The following is a 21,695-nucleotide window of genomic DNA, read 5'->3' as shown; positions in this document are numbered from 1 at the left end:
TACATGTCACTGCATATAGGTCGCAGTTGAATAAATGACCTATGTTTCTTCCCAGCAGCTTGATTTAGATAAGAATCAACTAATTTTACAGGAATAAACCCAGAAAAACCTCCTCCAGTTGAAGAAAAAAAATTTAAAAATACCATTACTTTTATAACAGAATGACAACAGCAAGGAAAACAAATCAAATTTAAGGTTGGTACTGTGACCATAATTTCATGCTGTAGTTATTGGAAAGGAAAACAAAGACACTCAAATGCAGGAAAGACATATGCAGTATTAACCATTTTTCATTTCTTCGATTTGGTTTTAGTTTTGGATTTTCCACATGATTTGTGCTGTATTTGAAGCTGCACATCACAATCACTTGCTCAGAAGATACCAGCTTAACATGTCATTCTCTCACCCAGAGGGCAAAAATGTGGTTTGCCATTACACACTGGATTGATAGCCGTCTGTACAATCAACTGATTTTTATGGTAATTACTAACCTCCTCAAACCAAAACCTGAAGCTGTTTTGGATTTTCTTCTGAAGAGATAATTAAGGTCTCTGTATGAAATTTTATTGCAGAGCAAGTTTCTTGAATTTGAAATACATATGAAAATAAGACTGCAAAAAGTAAGAAGAGCTAATCGAGATGGGTTAGAAACATGGAGACTATGGTTCTTTTCAACTTTTAACTGCAGTATTCTAAAAACACTCTGCCAGAAGCTGAAGATACATTTTAGATTAAGTCCCTAAAATGAACTCTGGCAGTATTCTACAGCATTTCCCAGTCACCACAACTATGGTTAAAAAAATATTCTCTTCAGCTAGTAATTTGGTAGCTTAACAAGGAAAGCAGTTTTGGTTGGTTTTTGGTTTGTTGTTTTTTGATGATTTTTTTAAAAGATATATTTAAATAGTGTTTAAACTGTGACATTTATTTAAATCAAAGGCTTTAATTATAATTGGCACACAGCCTCAGGCTGCCCATGGTCCTCTTTGGCCATTCTGTTCTCAGTCACACCAATGACTTCAGTGAATTACGCCAGATTTGTGACAAAGCAAGCGAGAGCATAATTTGAACCATTAACAAGATGGCCTAAACTAGCGAAAGGCTCAGTAATTTGTTAATGTCATCATAACCCAGCATTCATTTGGGGCTCTTTCAGCATTAGTTTGCAAGAGTTTACAGATACTGGAGACAGCTGAAATGCAATTGTGGAAAATTGTTGGTTTTAAAAGCCAAGTTGAACCTTTCAGGTCCAAATCTCAGAGGGCTCAGGGGAAGCGGAAATTGCCTGTTTGCCGGTTTTAAAGTTTCTGCAAAACATTCTTGTGGCCACATGTGGATCTGCAAGAGTAGAGGCTTACGAAGACAGACCGACTCCTGTGCAATGCCATGTTGGGATAAAGGTCTGCGTTGCTTGTACACATACGGATCAAGGCCTGTATTAGTAACAAAATCTTTTCATAAAAATGAGAGATACAGTGCAAAAAGGTTTTGTGAAGGTTTAAATCTTTCTTCCTCAACATCCCAGCTGAACTAGTACAGTAGTATGCTTGGGAACTAAAATGTAAGAGAAAAAAAAAATCTTAAAACACCAGTACAATAAATCATGTTCTGCTGTCTCAGCTGAGAAATGAACAAGCAGCAGAACATGAAAAATAAATAACAACTTTAAAATGTAAGAAGTTTTCATGTTAATTATCAAGAAGCAAATGTAGTAAAAGCGACAAGAAAGTTGTTTTTACAAAAGTCCTGTTAAACCTGATACTACTCTTTAATGTTTACATTTGAATGTTCCTGTTTTAAGACGTTTTTACTAATTACTTGCAGGTACCTGATCTTGCAACACTCAGAGACATCATGCAAAGAACAACCTAGATGCCAGTTTACATAATAAGGTACATGCAGCAAGCAGAATTTATTTTTGATGTGTTTTTCCTATATGTACTTCTGGAAGAAAACACAGTTCTGTTAGTAAAGCAATGTAAAATCATAGAAAATTATGAAACTGAATTTGTCATTCAAATGAAATAATTTAAACTTGACACAGTTCCAGGCCAGAAAGGTTAACAGCTGTGGAAGATCATTCTTTCACAAATCTTGGTGAACAAAATAAGAAAATCCTTGCCTTTCAGTTGCTTCCAAAACCTCATTTAATAAAAATTCACATGAAACAAAAGAAGTTGAGACTTTCAAGGCAAGTGAAACTGCAAAAATATTTCTGAGATGCTTAGGGTAAATGTGGTCACTGCTTTGCACTATTATAATCATTAGCATAAACCAGTTGCTGTCCTGCTGACAAACATTAGATGGCACTTTGGAATTTAGCAGTTCCCATATAAAGTTGCAGAGCACATACTTAAGAGATGAAGTGTGAGACATTAAAGTGAGGTACTGTTGATGTTAGAAAAAGTGAGATTTCTGCAAAGGCATGCATCTTTGAGCTAGAAGATGTATTTTTCAACCTACACATGAAAAACTATAAAATAGCATATATTTAAATTCTGAAAAAACAGAACACTGTGTTGGAAAGAATTCTTTCCTTACCAGACAGAGGATCAGTTCCTCAGTTCCCTTTTTAAAAGTAGGTCCCAAAGGATTCATTAAAAATTTTTAAAAATAGAGTTGCTGACAAAGATTTATACAACACTTCTCACATAACACATCAGATTTTGAGTAGATTCTGCTGCATGCCAGCAGATCTGAGCCCCAAATAACTAGTAAGCAAAGTACCTAAACCCCAGTTATCAAATAAATCCCTCTGGAAAGCACTTCACAGCTTTTGATGCAGCTGGTCAAATCTGAGTTGTTGCTTAAATAGATGCTAATACTTCCATTCACTTTTGTATCCATGTTTTTACCATCTAAGGCCTTAAATGAAGACTGAAGAACAATCACAGGGGAGAAGCTATGACAAGGAATAGAAGAACCAGGAAATGTAAATTCTTGCAGGAATATGACTTGAGCCATCTTTCAGAGGCTCTTATATGATATATACCATGATGCCTGTTGCACGAGCTCTCTTTTTTTGTTAACCCTGCTATTGCATTCCTTCTGTAATACAGGAAGCAAGTTCTACGATTTCTTTCGGAATTTGGGTAATCCCAGCAGAAAGGCAAACAGCAGGAGCTCCTTGAGCTCACAGTGGTGCAGCATGCCACACTGTCACTTTGGAAAGTCTCTATTTGAAACACATGCAGTAATTCCAAGGGAGCTACTGCTTTGGCTGAATTCATGTAAGGTGCAGGCTGGCTTAGCAACACTGTCTTAAGCCATCTGCAGTGCTCTGGCCTGGAGTCACACCAGTTCCTTGCTTCCAGCTTCTGCTGTTGCTGAGCTATCAGCAAAAGAACCCAGCTCTCACAGTAAACCAGGAGTTGATACTTTCACAGATGTGAGACAATGTCCATAAAAAAAGGTGGCAAAAGCTCCAATCTCCAAGCAAACAACTATTATCATCTCCAGCACAGAGGAAGCCAGGGATGGGATCATACCTCATGCATGGGGAACAAGTTTCCCTGAAAAGTAGCTAAGTAACAGTTTCTGATCCAGTTCCTAACTGTGCTGGGATTCACAGGTACTGCAAATCTCTCTCAGCTCACACCGATTTCTGATCTAAGAACCCACTCTCCCACGGGAATCATATTCCCAGATCTCCACCCGCCCCCCGCCCTGCCTTCCCCTCCCCAGAACCTTTGAATAGTTGCACATACGCAGAAGCTGAAACCTGACCCAGGTCATTCCTAGAAATTCAGTAAGACTACTCATACATACTGAATTTACAGGATCAGGCTGATGGCATAGCTAGTGCATGCATAACTGCACAGTGACCTGAAGGCCAAAAGAACGCAAGAGCTGAATTACTGAGGGGGAGCTGAGAGCAGGGACACCAGCAGCTGGCTAGAGAACAGGCATGGTATGACTGACACCAAACCATACCATACCATACCCCTGAATCAGAACTTACATTTCTATGGCTTCAACTGGTTTTATAAAGGAATTAGGACTATCCCTACAAATTATTTCAACATTCTGCCATCTACTCAGTACTAGCAGAAGCAGAACATGCATGGGTTAACTACCAATGAGTTTTTTTCTGGGTAGTTGGCACTGTACTAGGAAATAGTACTATAACAGGGGAGAGCTGTCATGAACCCACAGCACTGCTGTCTGTAACTGACCTTACCTGTAAGGCAAAAAAAATTAAAAAGGTCATTTTCCATGCTGTCAGTCCCTTAATAGGAGCACAAATATGCTATATAACAACAGAAGCCAAGAGGCACTACAAACTAGAACTAATTGCGTAAAACTTTTCATGCAAAGTATATGAGATGGAAAGGAGAAAAAAAGGTAAGCCGATGACTCAGTGCAGCTCAGAACCCACTTTTGCTTTCTCTCTGCATATGTACAAACATACACACACTATTAATGCACCCACATTCTTACTATCAAAGCAGTGGAAGCAGTTTCTACATTCTACACAGTCTGCACTATGTTAAGTGTGGAGCAGAGACTCTTAAATAAAAAGTAATGAAATACAGACAGAAGAGTTATTGTTGCCCAAACTCTAACTCAGAAAGGTTAACTTGATTTTTTTTCTTAGAAAAGCAATTTGAGGTAATCTTCCTGTATTTTTTTTAAGTTCTCACCATGTGTTCTGGTGTGCTTTAGAGTTCACCTTCCACTTGAAACTGACCCTCAATTCAAAAAATGTCATTTTTGGCGTAAGTCACAGGTACCTCTCAGATTAACATAAAGACTGAAGAATACTGGTGCTTACTTAGGGCTACAAAATATCTGCCTAAAAAATAATAACAAAGGAAAATATGTTTGTTAATTTTTAAACAGGTGTCATTTCTCTGGAGCATAAATTGAAATAGTTATGATCCAAATCATTATTCAAAATATTCTGTAGGTTTTTTCCATAAGCCAATTTTCCTTGAACAGTTATAATCATATTTGCAAAGTGAAGAAAAAACAAATTTTATTAACTTGGTTGACTACTTTCAAGTAGTCTTGACTAATTTCAAGATGGCCTTTTGGGGTGTTATTTGTTGGGAGGGGGTTTGTGGGTCTGTTTTGGTGAGGCTGTTAATAGAAAAAAACCCAACTCCACAGAACAGTATGTGATTTAAGTTTCTTCATTCCCACTTACCTCTCTGCCTTCCTTTCAGCTCTATTTTGTCAATAACTTGGTTAAACACAAAGTTAGGGAACATTTGCACCAAAACTATGTATCAAGTTATGAAAAAGCATGGTTGACATATGTCAGACCTGGAAAATCACATGAAAAAAGCTCTTACCAGTTACAGAGATAGGACACTAATTAAACATGACAGAGAATTTTGAGCCTGTCTTTATGACCATACCTCTTAACAAGTGAATAATTACGGTGGCAGTAAAAAAAAGACTGACTCAAAAACCTCGTCACGTAAATTATTTGGTTTTTCCTGACTTGTATTTAAGCTATTTATTATTGTGTGTATTTCCTTAGTTCAGAAGCAACAGCTTTTGCATTGTTCTGACTTTACCACTTTTGGGGTGGCCATGCATAAAGGGGAACAATCCATTAAGAGGACTTACACAAGATGTATCTGTAACAGTGTAATTCACCATACCTGGCATCACCCTAATTCTATTCTTTCAGTTTAAAGAACAGTGAGAAAAAAATCCAAACCTGTAGTGAAACAGTTAAGCTAGTACAAAATGACTGTAAAGCAGGCTTCAGTGAATAATTAGTAAGCCTTTATAAATGGAATAATCACAAGCCCTATTTCAGAGAAGTCTGTCTCAGTCACGTCTAAAGGACCGAATTATTGTGCACAGTATTACAAAAGGTACAAGCAAGCTCAGTTCTGCCTCCAACACCATATTCATGCTGTGTTAACTACTGCCATTGCACAATCACGCACAAGCCAGCCAGGGCTGGCTTTACAAGTGACAAGTGAGAAGCCTGTACAATAATGTCTATTATGAGCTGTAATAGCTACATAAATACGAGATATTAAGCTGTATTCATCTGTATCACATCACGCTAATTCAGCTTGGTTTGATTATGAGAAATTTCAGCCCATATAATGCACTTGCACACTTAACCATTAGGAATCTCAGCAAGCCTGATTCTCACATGGTGTGAAAAAGCAAAACAGATTGACAGGATGAAACCTTTGAAGCTGCTGGCCTAATGCTGAGTCAAAAATTCATCAGTGAAGCAGGCTGGATTGAAGTTTTAAGTCAAAACAGGATCAAAACCTTGTATTTTGCTTTTGAAAACAAAATAAGCTATTTTATCGCTCCTTTTAGGGGATGAAACCAGTAACTAAAACTGATTAAGTTGCAATCATAGATCTCTTGGCACATGTTGACTGACAGACTGCTAGAAAGCATACCATAAACACTACAGCCGTCATTCAATCAGTATTTACTCCTCAGCAGCCTTTACCGGTTCTGTGGTATCAGGATGAAAACAGAGCTTCCTTCTTACATGAACTACTGTTTGATGTGTATATGTATGATATTTTTGTATTCCATATGTATACGTATGATGTTATATTCCATAAAGTACAGCAGAATTCCATAATACTTGCAATAAGACCACCAATTTAACGGCACTCGGTTTTAAACAAAAATATCCTTCTAAGACAAAAATGTTACACCTGAGTGCATTTACGCTGATGAGCTTTTTTACTAACAGGCTTTGGAAAAACCAAGTGGGAATATTTTTATTATACTAACACATATGCACACACAGTCTCCACTTTGGGTTTAATCTATTCCAGAACCTCCTTAGCCAAATGTACCACATGATATATCTAAGAAAAATGCAAATATAAAACCACCCCAACAAACCCACCACAGGGAACCTAAATGAATGGAAACAACAGTCAAATTAAATAAATTTTTAATTATTAGATGATTTTGTCAATACAAAGACTTCTCAGATCAACTTATGTTACGTCCTACAGGTATGACTCAACCTGATAAGACTCTGCACCAGCATGCAAAGGGCTGATTTCTGTTATTTACATCATGTGAGGTTTGGCAGCTCCCACAGCTTTCCCACCTGTAAGAAGGGGGATAACACCTACCTTTTTTATAACACGAACCCCTCTTAAAGCCCTACAGGTCACTGCAAAATCACTGAAGTCAAAGCACTGTTACAGTGCATTCGTAGGCAAAAGAGGTTTACTGAATGCTATACTTGATTTTGGTTATGAAACACTAACAGGAATGGAAATTGTCAAGGTGTACCGATAGGGAAACAATCTCTGAATGCAAACCTTGTTGTTCAGCTCCCCAGCTGATCAGACTTGACAGAGCTTCTCTGAAACCCATGGAGCCATGCCAATTTAAACCAGCTCAGGATAGAGCCTTGTGTTTAATAAGTTTCACATGTCTGATGTTTTAATAAAAGTAAAAAAAAAAAATTCTTTATTATTAAGAAGTTATGCTCTGAATGGTTAGCTATCCAGTGACAATATTGCAGCTTTGTGCATTCAGCCCACTATAGTAATGTGCCCTATACATGCACTTTCGTATCTCCTCCCTGTCCAACTTTAGTTCCCACTGTGAAAAGCAGCAGAAGGCTGATTTGAAAAGAAGTGAAATAGAACCAGGTAGATTAAATAGCCCACACATGAAGATTACTAAGATTTATCACACTTGTAAAAAGCACTATCAAACAGATACTTTAACATATATAAGACACACTATATGTGAGGTACTACTCACCAAGAAGCTTACTGGACTATGTCTGCATTGGTAAATTGATAAAAATGCAAAGACTGCCAAGACTCCCATGACTTGGGATATTATAAGAACCAAAAAAAAGGTTGGGTTTGTTTGGGTTTTTTTTACGTTCTTCACTGCAAAAATTAGAGACACAAACACAAACACACACTAAGAGACAGCTCTGCTCTTTTTAGTACAACCAGATTTTCGCTTTCAGAAACAAACAGCAATGGCCAGCCATGTGGCTCCTACCACTCAAAGACAGAATAGGAAATAAGAGTCAAGAACATCCTTAAAAACTGGAAGGAGATTTTTATTAACTGGATAAAAGCTCTGTGATTAAAATTTCATTAAGTGGTGCATTTTTCAGAGTAATGCAATGGTTTACATCGAGTAACTAATGACCTTTTTGTCCAGACGGTTCTTAGACTGGAAGAGCACTTTATTTGGCCACTCCAAAATCCACAGTAATGCATGTACAACGTTGCACATCTTCAGAAGTTGAAATACCCTAATTCAAGTCACTGGCTGTATACTTGGCAACAAATTCTAATCAACATCAGCTTTAAAGACTGGGGACGCTACATAGGGCAGAAGTTCCATTTACCCACTTGTTCAACAGCATTAACCACACACAGCACTTTTATCCCTCTTCACCAGAAAGCGTGCTGGTTGAAGCTAGCTATCCACATGGCAGTAGCTGATTATTGCCTCTTGCAGGAAGGAGAGATGGGTACAAAACCTCTGCACAGCCTGAAGGCTTGGCAGGCACTGACTTCTACAGTGGGCTATGGAAACACAAATGCTTTGGCCACTACCTAATAACAGACTCTAATATTAATGGGAGACATTTCAGCACCATTTAGGACCTCTTATTGTGAGGACAGTATCTGCCAGAAATCTCACCTCTGGGAAAAATTCCCATGAAAGAATAATCTCAGCTATTTCTAATTAATATCTAATTAAAAAATACATTAATGATTTGTTTAGACTGTCCAAGTAATCAACTTCTCCCACGAGAAACAACTTTAAGATAGTTTTTAGAAAAATCCTACATACTTTCTTCATGTAAAATTAAGAATCACCAATTCAGAGAATGGTTGGGGTTGGAAGGGACCTCTGGGGACCACCCAGCCCAGCGCCCTGCTAGAGCAGGGTCTCCTACAGAGTAGGCAGCACAGTCTCGCTCCAGGCGGGTTTGAATGGCTCCAGAGAAGGAGACCCTACAGCCTCTCTAGGCAGCCTGTGCCAGGGCTCTGTCACCCTCAAGGTGAAGTCGTCCATGTACATGTTTTGGGGCACTTGCAGCACATCCCTGACTTTATTTGCAGATCTGATATTTCTTGTCAGGGGGCAAAAAACACGATGCCATATACACTCCCAGCAAATGTCAACAAGCACACCACAGTTCACATGTTCCATTCAAGTATTCTGAATTCACGCTGACCAGTAAGTGAAGGAAGTAGCTAAATGGGCTGCCTAGGACAAGGAGGTATTGTTATGGAATGAGTTTGAAGCTAGTATTAAAACAAAAAACAAGAGAGAGACCAGCAAAAAAATCTGGAATGAATTATTAGAATTGTTATTTGCAGAAGACCTTGATTTCGTTTTTTGAGGACTTCAGAAAACTGTTATGCTTCTGGCACATTGCCTATATACTAGTTTTCTTTTTCTAAAATAATAATAATAAAAAAGCTTAGTTTTCTTTCCCAAGATGGGAATAAGTTTGAGAGAGTATACTACAAAAAAGTACTGAGAGACTATTAACAAAGCCCTGACTATGCACACTTCCCTAACAAATCCCTTTCACAGATTCCACTTTGACAATCAAGCAACACGGAAAACTGATGCCTGGTTGTAGAGATCATTACAGATTATTTGGCATTCTCATAAAATGGAGTTAACCCTCTTTTTTCCCCAAAAATTCTACTCAGAACAACTAGATTACGTATAATCACCTACAGAACTTTCAAATGGAAAAGCTACTACTTGACTTATTTTGTAATATTACAATAAAAGGTTGAATAGGGTGATAAGAAATCAGTCCTCGCTGAAACACAGCTTCAGAGACAGTTGCATTTCACTATAGTGCATGAGCAATCCTTACAGACAGCAGTGTCTTTTGCTCTGTGTACTCTTAACAATGAAATGCAATATACAATAGTAAAGATTAAATCATTATGTATTCTGAATAAGACTGAATGTACAGCTTTTATCCTTCATTCAAACACTTTCATGAATTCTAGTAAGTCAGGCAGAAATTTGGCCCTCGGTACATTTAATGAAAATTCACATAAATAACCTTACATTAATTCTTCACTGTGCAAATTTAGCAATTTTATTTCATATACAAACTACTCTAAAAACCTCAACACAAATTATTTATGAACTGGAGTTCACCCCTCGCCCACTGGCAATGAGCTAAGTGTACACAGATTCAGTCTAGGGTCACTTACAGGGGCTGCTTCTCCATAAGAGTCACGTAGACCCCAGTAACTTAAAACTTTTTCATTAAGTTTTCTTGGAAGTGGTTAGAGCTTAAGCCATAACACTGCAAAAAACTCATGCTTCATCAGTTTTCTGGATAAGGAATTTCATTTTGGAGCTATTAATCAGGCACTTTGCGCAAAGTCATTCAGAAAAAGTGAAGGTGAACTTGTCCTTTTTCTATTAAAAAAAATACATAAGCACACATCTTCCCTCTCCCCAGCCCAGCTGCTAATCAGAGGGTAACAACCTACAGCTCCTACCAGCTACTGTCAGGCTTTTAGCCTAACCAGTGTGGGCTGCTCCTTTCACATGACATCCCATATTCAAGCATACACACACACAGAAACATGGCAGTTGTTAATAGAAAAGCTGCGCTAACTTAATATAACGTAAAATCTGCCCGAATACAGCTCATTGCAAGTACAATTGTAAAACACCCTGGTATAACTGGGAAACAACTATTAGAATCCCCATAGCCTAGAGTTTCTGTCTGAATTGAACAATGTTTTCTCAGGAAGCAGGCCTTCACAAATGGTGCTATTGCTTCTGCATGACTTACCTTGCATGTCAGAGTGACTTGCGAGCTTAAAGTAATTTAGAGACGTAAGTAGTTTATCATTGCTCGTTTAAAGAGTTAAAAAACACATACCAAGCAAAACAGTATTTAGAAACCTAAGGCTACCACAAAGCCAGTTTGCATCATTAAAATAAAGTCTATCAGTTCAATAAACATGAGAAACAAATTATGAAGTTCTCCCTACACAAACAATAAGACATCGCAGGAGGGAAATCCCTGCTTTTCACGCTGTTCCCTCTATTCAAACTCCCAACTATTTCTAATGGAAATTTTGTTTGCTATGGAGATGATTCAGCCTTCTTTTTCAATCACCAGCACATCACCATACTTACAGCAAGTGCATAGATTTACAGGAGGGTGGGAAGATTTCTCTTTAGGGTTTAATACTCAAGGATGTATGCATTTTTAAAAGTATCCCATGAGCCAAGAGGAATTAAGAACAACTTTTAAGTCAAGGCTCTGAAGTCTGAGCTACCAAATTAATTGATGAAGCATACCAACTCTGGGGTATCAGAAGATAAGCTACAGAATGAAATGCTGACGACAAACAAGATGCACCTGACTTTCTGGAATGGGAAATTCTGGTATAGATGAACTCTAGCAACAGGTAAAATGAGCAGGCTGTTACCTGCAGTACAAGCTGCTGCCAGGCGGTTGCCAGTGGCTGACCATTGCCAATGTTGCAAATGCTCATTCGGTCTGCTGGCTGATTGGCACGCTCAAGTTGCAAGGAGACATTGCGCCGCTCTTCCTCAAGTGCACGGGTAAGCCGCTCGAAACGAGCTTCTTGCTCTTTAACAGATGCTAAAATGCTGGCAGCAGACCTGATATCATAGTCATCCATGATTGTTTTCAAATGCTCCTGCCTGTTAACTGACCAGGGCAAATGGAAAGGGTTAGGTAGAGGGGTGGGGAGGGCACAGGTCAGAGGTTAAAAATAAAAATGCACATCGTTAGTCACCCTACTAAAATACTGTTCACTCTAAGAAGCAAACTGCAGTGCTCTTTGAAGACTTCCTTTCATCCACTGATTTGATTTTAAATTAAAAGTAATTAATCCAAGGCTTCCCTGTTCAAAAAAGAAAAAAACCCACATGCTCACCTTGGAGAGAATTTGTATGTAATTCTTTGATCTTTTTTGCTCTGACAAAGGTTTCCATCCCTCTTGCAAAGTTAATTTCACTGTACAAATAATAATGTACTTAAAAGAAATACATAAAAAAAGATATGGCTTTGGAAGGAATGAGGAACACAATCTTTCTCACTTTAAAGACAAAAATTCCAGGTGTCTAACAGCATGACAAGTTTAACATTTTTCAAGACAGGAAATTCACGGTACAAAAAACCAGTTGTGTCCATTTTTTTCCAAGCAAATGGACAACCCCCCCCCCCCCCCCCCCCCCCAAGTTTAGCTGAAATAGGTTTCATTTTTAAATTATAAGAGTACACTGTAATATGGAAAATATTCTTAAATGCAGACAGGGCAATTGCAGTTGAAATGTGCTTGATGATTTCAGCATGGTAGCCAATGAAACAGTCCTTCATGCAGCCGTTTGCTAATAATGCAAATGAAAAAGCCAAAATCAAGCATCTTCCATGGAAAACACACAGGATTGCTTGTCTCAATGCAGGAAAAAGAACTCAGAAACCAGCTAGGTGGGATGTATCTTCTGCCTTATGCCTTCTCTACCAGGGTTATGAAGTATTCCATTTAAAATCCTATCTCCATCTATATGGTGCATGCAGCAAAACTGCCTACTGATTCCACAGACCTGTAATGTGAACATTATTTAAAACGAGTCCCAAGAGTATAAAATCAGCAATGTAATATAAGCTTAAATGGTGGCTTCAACAGAACCCTTTCAACTGTCTACAACTAAACTACTTAGTGCACCTCTGAGATGAACACAGAGGCAGAATTTTGGCCAGCTCCTGTAATTCCAGAATAGTTCACATTCTGCGCTGAGAGTTAAGTCCCTAGAAATTGTCCCTTGACATGCAAATTGGGAGCGATTCTTCCTGCTGCCAGAGGTTCTTTGTTTTCCATCTATCAACAAGGATTTCCATGAGCACTGATAGTACCAAACCCTGGTTTCCTGAAGCTTTGCATTTCATCCTTCAGTGCCTTTACATGATGCACCCACTCAGCTGATGCTTTTTCCAGGACTGTTACATTTATCAGGTGTCTCTCCTGTGCTGATTCTTTGGTTACTAATGATAACCAAGTCATATACTGTCATGTTCCCAAAAGAGGGATATTAGTCGATATTAAGCTGCATGTTTTCACAGTTTATTGGAAACTCCTAAGTAGGCCCAAGGTCTCCCTTCTTTTGTCGTATATGGTTGAAATCATCCAACAGGCCCCAAAGGCACTGGGACAGAAGTAACAGACCCAAGCCCAACGACACATAACTTGACTTCACAGCAAATAACCTGCCAGTAGCTCTGTGGTTCGCTGTTAACTCCTAGGGAGTTGCTGTTGAGGGGAATCAGGGTAATATGAAATTACGTTGGAAACAGTGTAAGGAGTACTATGCATTAGTCTTATAAAGTTTACATGTAACCATCATTTGAGCCTTTCATGTTTTCAGACCGGTAAGAAGTGACATTTCACTTCTATTGAGATTCTGAAAGAAAACCAGAAACCATCAAAGGGTTTTCCACATGTCACAAACTAGTCAAATACAGACCAGGCTGTCCACTTCAGTGACCTTCCACTCTGAACCTTGTTTTGCCAGATTATTAAGAGCCTATAAACCCTTCAAAGTACATTGGTTTCTGCAAAGGAGAATCACAACCATCCAAAAGGGTAGTGTGACTCAGGGGAAGCCTGTACCACACAGGACAGGACCGCGTGACTCACCTGCTGCCTCTCGGCATGATTTAGCCCTGGCACAGCTGCACATAAACACAGCCAGACTTTCTGGACCTACGCTGGCTGATGGGCAGCCAACTTGCAGGCTTCTGCTTTTGTGCTTCCCTGCTTTGCACAGATGGAGACAGCTCTGTTTGTTGTCTTTCCTGCCAGGAGCGCAGACACTCTCACAGACTCCTTAGAGGGAGTGTGAAAGAAGTGGGACTTCACAGACCCAGGCACTAGTCATATTTTGGGAAAAACACACATGGGGGTTGGGGTGGGGGGCATTTCTAACTATATCTTCTTTTAAGACAGCTACCTGGTTACCAATTATCACTGCCCTTATGCTAGAGCAGAGGAATAGTCTGACTGACACACAGATCCAAATACACCTCAGACAAGGGGATGCTCCAGGGCCAAGAGAAAAAGAGTCTGGACGGGTCAGGGATTAATGCATGGAGACAGTCTCGTTAGAGGTGCTGCAGAAAAACTCAAGCTTCCTCAGTCACTCCCTGCAGGGGCCCATCCTTCAGGCAATTCACTGTCTGTAGCTAAAACAAGCTCTGTCTCACATGTGACTATGATATGACATAGCTGTTACCTTTTGGGGGCCCAAGAGGCTGGTTACTTCTATGGCCTAATTTCAAAAAGTGAATCAAGTGGGGACATAGGAAGATGAAAAAATGTAAACTACAGCAACTATATTTAAAAGAAACAGGTTCCGTTTAGAATATATAATGTAAGTTTCTAAGGAAAAGCATTACCAATAGCACATGAAAAATTGAGAAGCACCTCCTCTAATACAGATTCTGAAGCAGTAACAGCTTTAATAATAAAAGTCACAGTTGATGATTGAGCTGGTATATAACTTTCAAGTCACATTCTGAAAATGTGACAAAGATCCCATTCAGAAAATCGTTAATGAGCTATAAGCCCTTGATGCCACACATGAGAGAACCTAGAAAATTTGGGTTCTATAAATGGTACAAATCTCTAGAGAGCTACAGAGATCTCCCTGCAGAAAATATGTTAACCTCCTTACAACCATAAATATTGTGCTTCTTTTCTCTGTGCAAAGAGAAACACAGGCAGAATATAAACTGTATAAATTTTCAGATGTACAATTAGTGACCATAAAAATCCTAATTGCTATGCAGAAACAGCAGCAGGACCAATAACTGCCTTTTAAGAACTGTTGGACAAAGACAGACTTCTGCATTTCAGATGTATTATTAGCAGATAAATACTTGCTTGCTGTTGATTGCACTCCCAATTATTTATCCAGGGTTTCAACAATTTACATTATCAGCAGTCTAGACTAGAGGAGAAAAATAGAAGTACTGACTCATGAGTTAGTTACTCAGGGTGCCACTTGCAATTTACTAGCATTTGTAAAGAAAGTGCATTGAAAAGGGTACAAATAAATGAAAATATAAGACCTATAGCAGCCAGGTAAAGATTATTCCTTATGTTGCACTTCTAAACACAGCAAACACTTGCCTAGAAAGTGTCAAAGGCTACGCTGACAGCAGCAATCTTTCTCCTGCCTACGTGACTCTAAATATATTAGTGTCGCATTAGAATTAGAGCAAAGTAAGAGGATCTGTTTCTTCTGACTGTTCCTATGAAGAACCAGTGCATCAAAAGGCTTCCTAGAAGTCAATACAGCTTAAGTGCTCAATGGGGATGAAAACCACCCTGTGCAAAGAGCTGAAAAGGGGGTCCTACTCACTACTAATACCCTAGCTCGTGCCCAAGTTTAAAGTGTCTTGGAAACATCGATGTGCCTAGGGTCACTTGGTACTCTGCAAAAAAAGTGAGGTAACTGTGCACTAATTTTGCTAATGTAGGATGTAGCTGAGAGTCAAGAGTTTTTAAAGAGCCCTTGAGCTTAAGAGGGGTCAAGTTCTGTGAGATCTGGGCACCTAAATCCTAACAGTCATGGAAAGCCTCAAATCCCCTGCACTTTTCAGAGTATTCTGCCTGCCTAAGGCAATCAGGCACTTCAGTGAGCTGCATTTGAAGACAGCAGTGTCCACCAGCCAGCTACAGAACACATTACAGAGACTTCTCTCAGTGGGAGGGGAAATGGTTCTCAGGGCACACAGGAGATTTCTCAGGTCTAACAATCTGAATACTGAACACAGCTGTCCCACTATTGTTCTATCCCTGCCCAGTTCAAGTCTACTAGGTCCTGCTGACAAGATGGTACTATGATGAGCAACAAGAAGCTTGTACATACAGCAGATCAGCAGCTGTAGCAGCAAACATGAGGGCCTGTGAGCATGCACAAAAAGTAGCTATGTTCTTCTACAGGGAAGAAAACCATCAGAATAAAAGCAAAAATGGGGCTTAAATAATCTATGGAACTGAAGCGTAACACATGCTAATTTTATTTTCACCCTGAAGTGCCACAAGAGATGAGTAGCATAAAATGACTGTTATCCCCCATGCAATATTGGAAAGCATGCAGAGAAAACCAAGCAGTACACACCTCGTGGATCAGTGGGGTCTGAATGTTAGAGCTGCCGTGACATCACCCGCTAAGACTAGAAAAAGTATAGACAAAGCAGGAGAGCAGCCTCAAGCAGAACCAGCTGCAAGAGAGAGGAAAGAGAAGACAGTTAGTTAATAAGGTATTACAGCCTCTTCTGTACACAGTCATCTCCCAGGTTTTCCTCACTATGTTGTAAAAAATTATTCATTATACTGTTTCTCTCCTAACTTGGAAGAAAAAGAAACAATATTCAGAGAAGCCAATCCTGAAACTCCTAAGGAAAAAAAACCCACACCCACAACTGGTTAATATGATTTATAATCAGTTATCAATACTTGCATATTCCTGCAAGACTTGGTGTTCATGTCTTAAATCAGGGAAAACTCTGGACTGGAATGAGCATTTTTAGTATTGTAAAACTGGATATTGTACCCAAACATTTTAAAACACAGAAACCTAACATGATGCTCTCAGAAATCAGAGTAAGTATTTAGGCATGCAACTTTAAGCCCTATGTCTGATGTATAAGCCCCCGAATGGCTTAAGATCATTTCATAGATACCTCATTTCTAAAAAATTCACACTACACGATAGCTTACAGCCACTTCGTTTGTTCCACCTGTCCGTAAACTAATCCTATATGAAACCCAAGTGAAAGTAGGTTTTGGGATATTACATCATCATTTTAGCTCTGTAAATCTCTAATCTGTTTTGTCTTAAAATATTCAGCACCAAAACTTCTCTGGGTCAGTGAGTGCAAATTTAGTACCTGTTTTTACCAGAGAACATACAGAACAGAATCCCTTTCACAAAGGTATGGTTCTGTGAAGCAGTATATCCAGTTTTAAGCTACTACCACATAAAAAATACTGTAACCACATGACATGAAATGTGGAGCCAGTACAAACTCACTTTGCTGGTTCAAATGTTTTAGAACGTTTTCAGAAAGTAATTCTGCCCCAGCAGATTGTGTGCTTGACCAGGTACTGTCTGCCTTCCTGAAGCCAGCATAAACACGATTTCATGTGTTTCAGCCAAATTACCAGAAATATGATCCTTTTGTTGCATGGATCCAATCTCAAAGGCCATGGAACCATCATGCCAGAAAACTTGTTTTCCTTAAACTAACATAAATAAATTCTATGCTCAAAACTTACCCAATATAACAAAACCGTGTAAAGATATGCTCAAAGAAGAAAGTCAGGAGGCAGAATAAGAGAAAGACTCAAGTAAATGACCAGAGGGAATAAATTAAGCATAATTCAGCACACAGACAAGAGAGCGACACTTTGGAAAACAAAATAAAATAAATATATATTGCACACAACAAATTCCAAATAAACTCTTTCTCAGACCTTAAGGTGAAATCTGTCTTGAGCCTGCCTCCTCTTGTGCTGCTCTGGTTGACTGAGTTCTAATTTGACACCTACGTGACAATCTCCACCAATGAATATCAATGAGGAATCCACAAAGCAAGCTATTTCAATATAGTTCTCTCATAGGCACAGGCAGACATACTGTGTTGGTGTCAAAAGAAACAAACAAAACCAAAGCTGGTCAGGGGTTTTTTGTTGCTTTGGACAGAAGCAGTCTGTGAAACAGGCTTAAACTAGTGAAGGAACAAGGGCAGCGGAAATGTTAAGAGGAAAACTCCTTCAGAAGGAACTTCAGATCTTAAGGACGTAGCAATGAACACCGCTGCTCACCAGTTCTGTTATTGCATAAGAAACGTCAATGTGGAATATTTGAGGTTTTACATCAGTAGGAAATTTGATCCGATTATCCAGCAGGAATCATTTTGAAGAAATAAGTAAATTCCGCAAATAAATTTTCAGAATATTGTACTACAATCTGGGTTTGGCAAAACCAACAAAAGAATCCAGACACAAACACATCTTTTAACGTGCAATACGGTTCCAACACATCACTGATTACAGATCTGGCTCTGGTCAGTAGCACCAAAGCATCTCTGATCTTTTCATAATGGTTCCCAGTCCATTTAAAAAACTAATACTTTAATTAACCTCTTAGTTAAAGGCACTGAAATTATACTGTATTACCTTACAAAAGATACCGTTCTCAGCAAAAAAGAATACACAATTTTCTTACATCTAATCCTATCTCTCTTGTGGATTAATCAATGCATGTTTAAGTGACACCAGGCATCTTTCGACAGCTTCCCTTTGATAATGATTCCTCACTTCAGCAGTTTGCTACAAGGAATTTTTCAGGTCTTCCTTCCAAAATTTCATGCAGTGTTTTCAGGGCTTGGTGATACAGTGTGCCTACATAGCTTTAATTATACTGTAGCTCTGTTTCCCTAATAAAATACATTTCAATTGCTATATTGTATTCCCAAATGGAAAGGAAAATAAATTAGAGCAATATAGAACACCTTTCTAGCAACTGCATATGTATAATAGCATAAATAATTCAATAATGCATTAAACTTCAAATCGAAATTTTTGCAAGAGCAATTTTTTAAGTAAATGTTTTAGACTATGATTACTTTTACCCAACATAAAAATTTCCATTTCTCCTTGAAATTTATCATTTATAGACCAGGACAGCATAACAGCACATTTCTGAAGCAGAGTTCTTGCTCTCTAGGACCTAAGAACTTGTCTACACTGAGTAAGCTGAACTCTTCTGTCACAGAGCACTCGTTATGCCACACTTCCTTCAAAGATCAGTGTTTGAGTTAATTAAGCATAAAACAGTACAGCGAAGTGGCATCACGTTACCTCACACCTAACTAAGTGTCCACACTAAGGTTTAATGGGGTATGTGATAGTCTATAAGTTCACACTGTGCACTGTAAATTTTCTGTGTAAACAAACATTCCCCATTTATTTTCAAGTGTGTGTCTGGGTGGAATAGGTCTTTAAGAAATCTTGAAAATATCAAAAGACTGAACAACGTAGAGATGGCTGAATTTTGACTTTAGTATGTGTCTGCTGGACTTGAACATGACAGTTAGAATCCCTTGCTATTGTTCTATCTTAGTAAGTGCTAATTTTGTCAACTCAGCCATGTCCATGAAAATATTAGCATCATAAATACTTCATTCCCTACATAAAGGGAATCACTGTTTTGCACAACTTAATTCCTATTTATCTACTTTAGCTGGGTAGCATTTGGAGGACAGCACTTGCCCCTGCCCCTGCTTCACCTCCCTCCCCAGATCAAGAAACCAAGTTTGAACTACCCAGCTGAGCCGAATGATGTACACAAATCTCATGGGAAAATTCAGAATTATTTGATGATTTCAGCAATTCCATTTGCTTAATACTGTATATTATGATGAACAGGCCTATGTTTACATATCCCCAGAAACTTCTATACATTATATTTTTTTGTTTTCTATAGACATACAATTCAACCTCACAGTTAAAGCTAGAATGAACAAGATACACTTTGCTATCTCTTTTGGAATATGAATAGTAAGTCTGCTGCTTCTCAGACCTCTGACACCTTTTCTTCTGCCTTGGAACTTTCCAAACATGACTGCTACAACCTTGATTAGTTCATAGGCCAATCAGTTTAACACCCTAGAACACATGTCACTGCATCCTAAAGCTGCTGCATGTCATTGATTTTCAAAGGTCTCCCCCACTGAAATCAATAAGGAGTTCTACTTAAAAATGGATTGCACTTTGTGGTCCCTTTCTGATTCATGTATATTCAGGTTCCAAGTATTCTCATCACTGCTTTTAGCAGAAGCTACTATATGTACCCAGCTTCACCACTTCCTCTGACCCCAATCTGATTCCCACTGCCATCGATAGATGCTTTAGCCACTGTGCTTCCACTGCGAGTGGAAACAATTTGTGCAAACTTGTAGTGAGTAGAAAATTCTACTACAGCCATTTTACTAGAATACTGTCTTCCAAGCAGCTAGGAAAAAAAAAACCCTCAAGCCGTTTATGCAACTGCTAGATATTATCAGGCATTAAATCAACTATCAAGGCAGTGTTGTCTGCTTAGGGTTGCGTGGAAAGGCTGGATCTGATCTCACTGACAACAGAAATACTTTGCTACTGTAGAGGCTACCTTGCAAGCACAGCCACCAAAAAATCAATATGTCTATTCTTAGAACAGGGCTATTTCAATGGGAAAGAGAAAAGGATAAAGATCAAAAGCAGCATTGTTCATAACTTCACTCCCTAGTTCTTCCCCTAGTATTTTAAAGCTTGTTTTCATTAATACGCAAACCAATTTGACCACAAATAAGCCAATCACATAAACTGTTATAACTTTATGCAATTACTTCCAAAGAATACTTAAAAGATTTCACTAAACAAGTACCCTCCTTTTTCTTGGCTTCTAGGTGTTTTGAGTTTTGCTAAAAGGGCTTCCATTTTAAGAGAACAGCTACTGACAGGAACGTAGTCTCAAAATGTCTGTACGTGGGGAACTACAGCTGAGAACAGCCATATATTTACAAGCATTAAATCTCCATTTCACAAAAAGCAGGAGCAAGAGAGTCAGTGGGTAGGCAGCAATTTCCATAGTCAGACTGGTTTCTGATTGGCAAAATGGAATAACTGAAATATTACAGGAAGGCTGGAAAATCCTGCAGATGGTCATAATAATTCTTTCATAAAAGATACCATTGTGCTATCTTCTAACAGATAAATAACAAAATGGCAAGCAAAGATCAGGTCAGCTATGCAGTTAGAACAGCTGCCTGCGACATCTATTCCAAATGCTAAAACAACAGCATCAGTAGACAGTGTATTTAACTAACTGCCATTAGTTAGAAAATCATCATTCCACCACACAGTTTGAGAGGGAAAAAAATCCAACTATGACCCCACAGAACAGTGAGTGTTTAAGCTCAGCAACAGATGTGTCTGATGACTTGCTCCAACCATAAGGAGTTAATTGATGTTATAAATAGTACTCTGCAGACAAAAAAACCCACCCCAAACCCCACCCCACTTAATTCTTGGATCCAAAGCACACAGTCTAGTTTTGCTTATCAGTAAAACTATTTTCCTTTAAAGAAGTGGGGTTGGGTGTTTTACATGTAGATTAACACAGAGAGATAATTTGATTTCAGGCTATTGAGAGATTTCCTTCCTTTTATGTTTCAGAAGAACAGGGCTGCATGCAGCTAAATGAGATCCGTAGATTACAGTAGAAGAAAGGCTAATAAAACTGCATAGCTACATTCCTGGGTAATAACAAATGTTTTTTAATTCTGGGGCTCCAGTCTCAGGGTTTATGAGGGTATTTCCAATTACTACTCTTAAGATTAATACAAAGAAATGCATCAAAAGGAAATAGATCTTTTAACTCATCTGAATCAAATACTTACTATCTCCCATAGCATTTTATCCCAATAAAAAACTTGGCATTGCCAGGGGAAAAAAAAATAATGTAAAAAAAAAAATCACAGTTCTGAAGCGCTCAGAGCAAGCATCTTCCGTTTGGTTTTCTTACTGCTTTCAGGAAAAAAAAACAAAACCACAACCACAACCCCTCTCCTCTTTTTCTAAATTTGTGTCACATGTAACTCTCAGTGTCATATCTAGTGGGTTGTG

The 21,695-nt window shown here is 38.6% G+C and overlaps 1 protein-coding gene across 7 annotated transcripts in view; it reads right to left on the bottom strand.

The window, feature by feature from the left end:
* ARVCF (ARVCF delta catenin family member) overlaps positions 1-21,695 on the bottom strand; it is a 291,095-nt gene that overhangs the window by 160,705 nt on the left and 108,695 nt on the right. For 2 of the 7 annotated variants that reach the window (XM_055795786.1, XM_055795787.1), the window contains 2 exons: positions 16,144-16,246; positions 11,421-11,665 (listed from right to left, as the gene is read on the bottom strand). The exons of 3 other annotated variants lie outside the window; for them this stretch is intronic. In XM_055795786.1, coding sequence (XP_055651761.1) covers positions 11,421-11,636 — 216 coding nt within the window. In that variant the 5' untranslated portion in view covers positions 11,637-11,665; positions 16,144-16,246. Of the gene's footprint in view, positions 1-11,420; positions 11,666-16,143; positions 16,247-21,695 lie in introns of those variants that run through there. 2 more of the 7 variants (XM_055795792.1, XM_055795789.1) reach the window with 2 other exon arrangements.

Source organism: Falco peregrinus, chromosome 2 (assembly GCF_023634155.1).
Source record: "Falco peregrinus isolate bFalPer1 chromosome 2, bFalPer1.pri, whole genome shotgun sequence".
NCBI lineage: Eukaryota > Metazoa > Chordata > Aves > Falconiformes > Falconidae > Falco > Falco peregrinus.
Note: the sequence above shows the minus strand (reverse complement) of the source record. Positions and strands in the feature narration are given on the sequence as shown.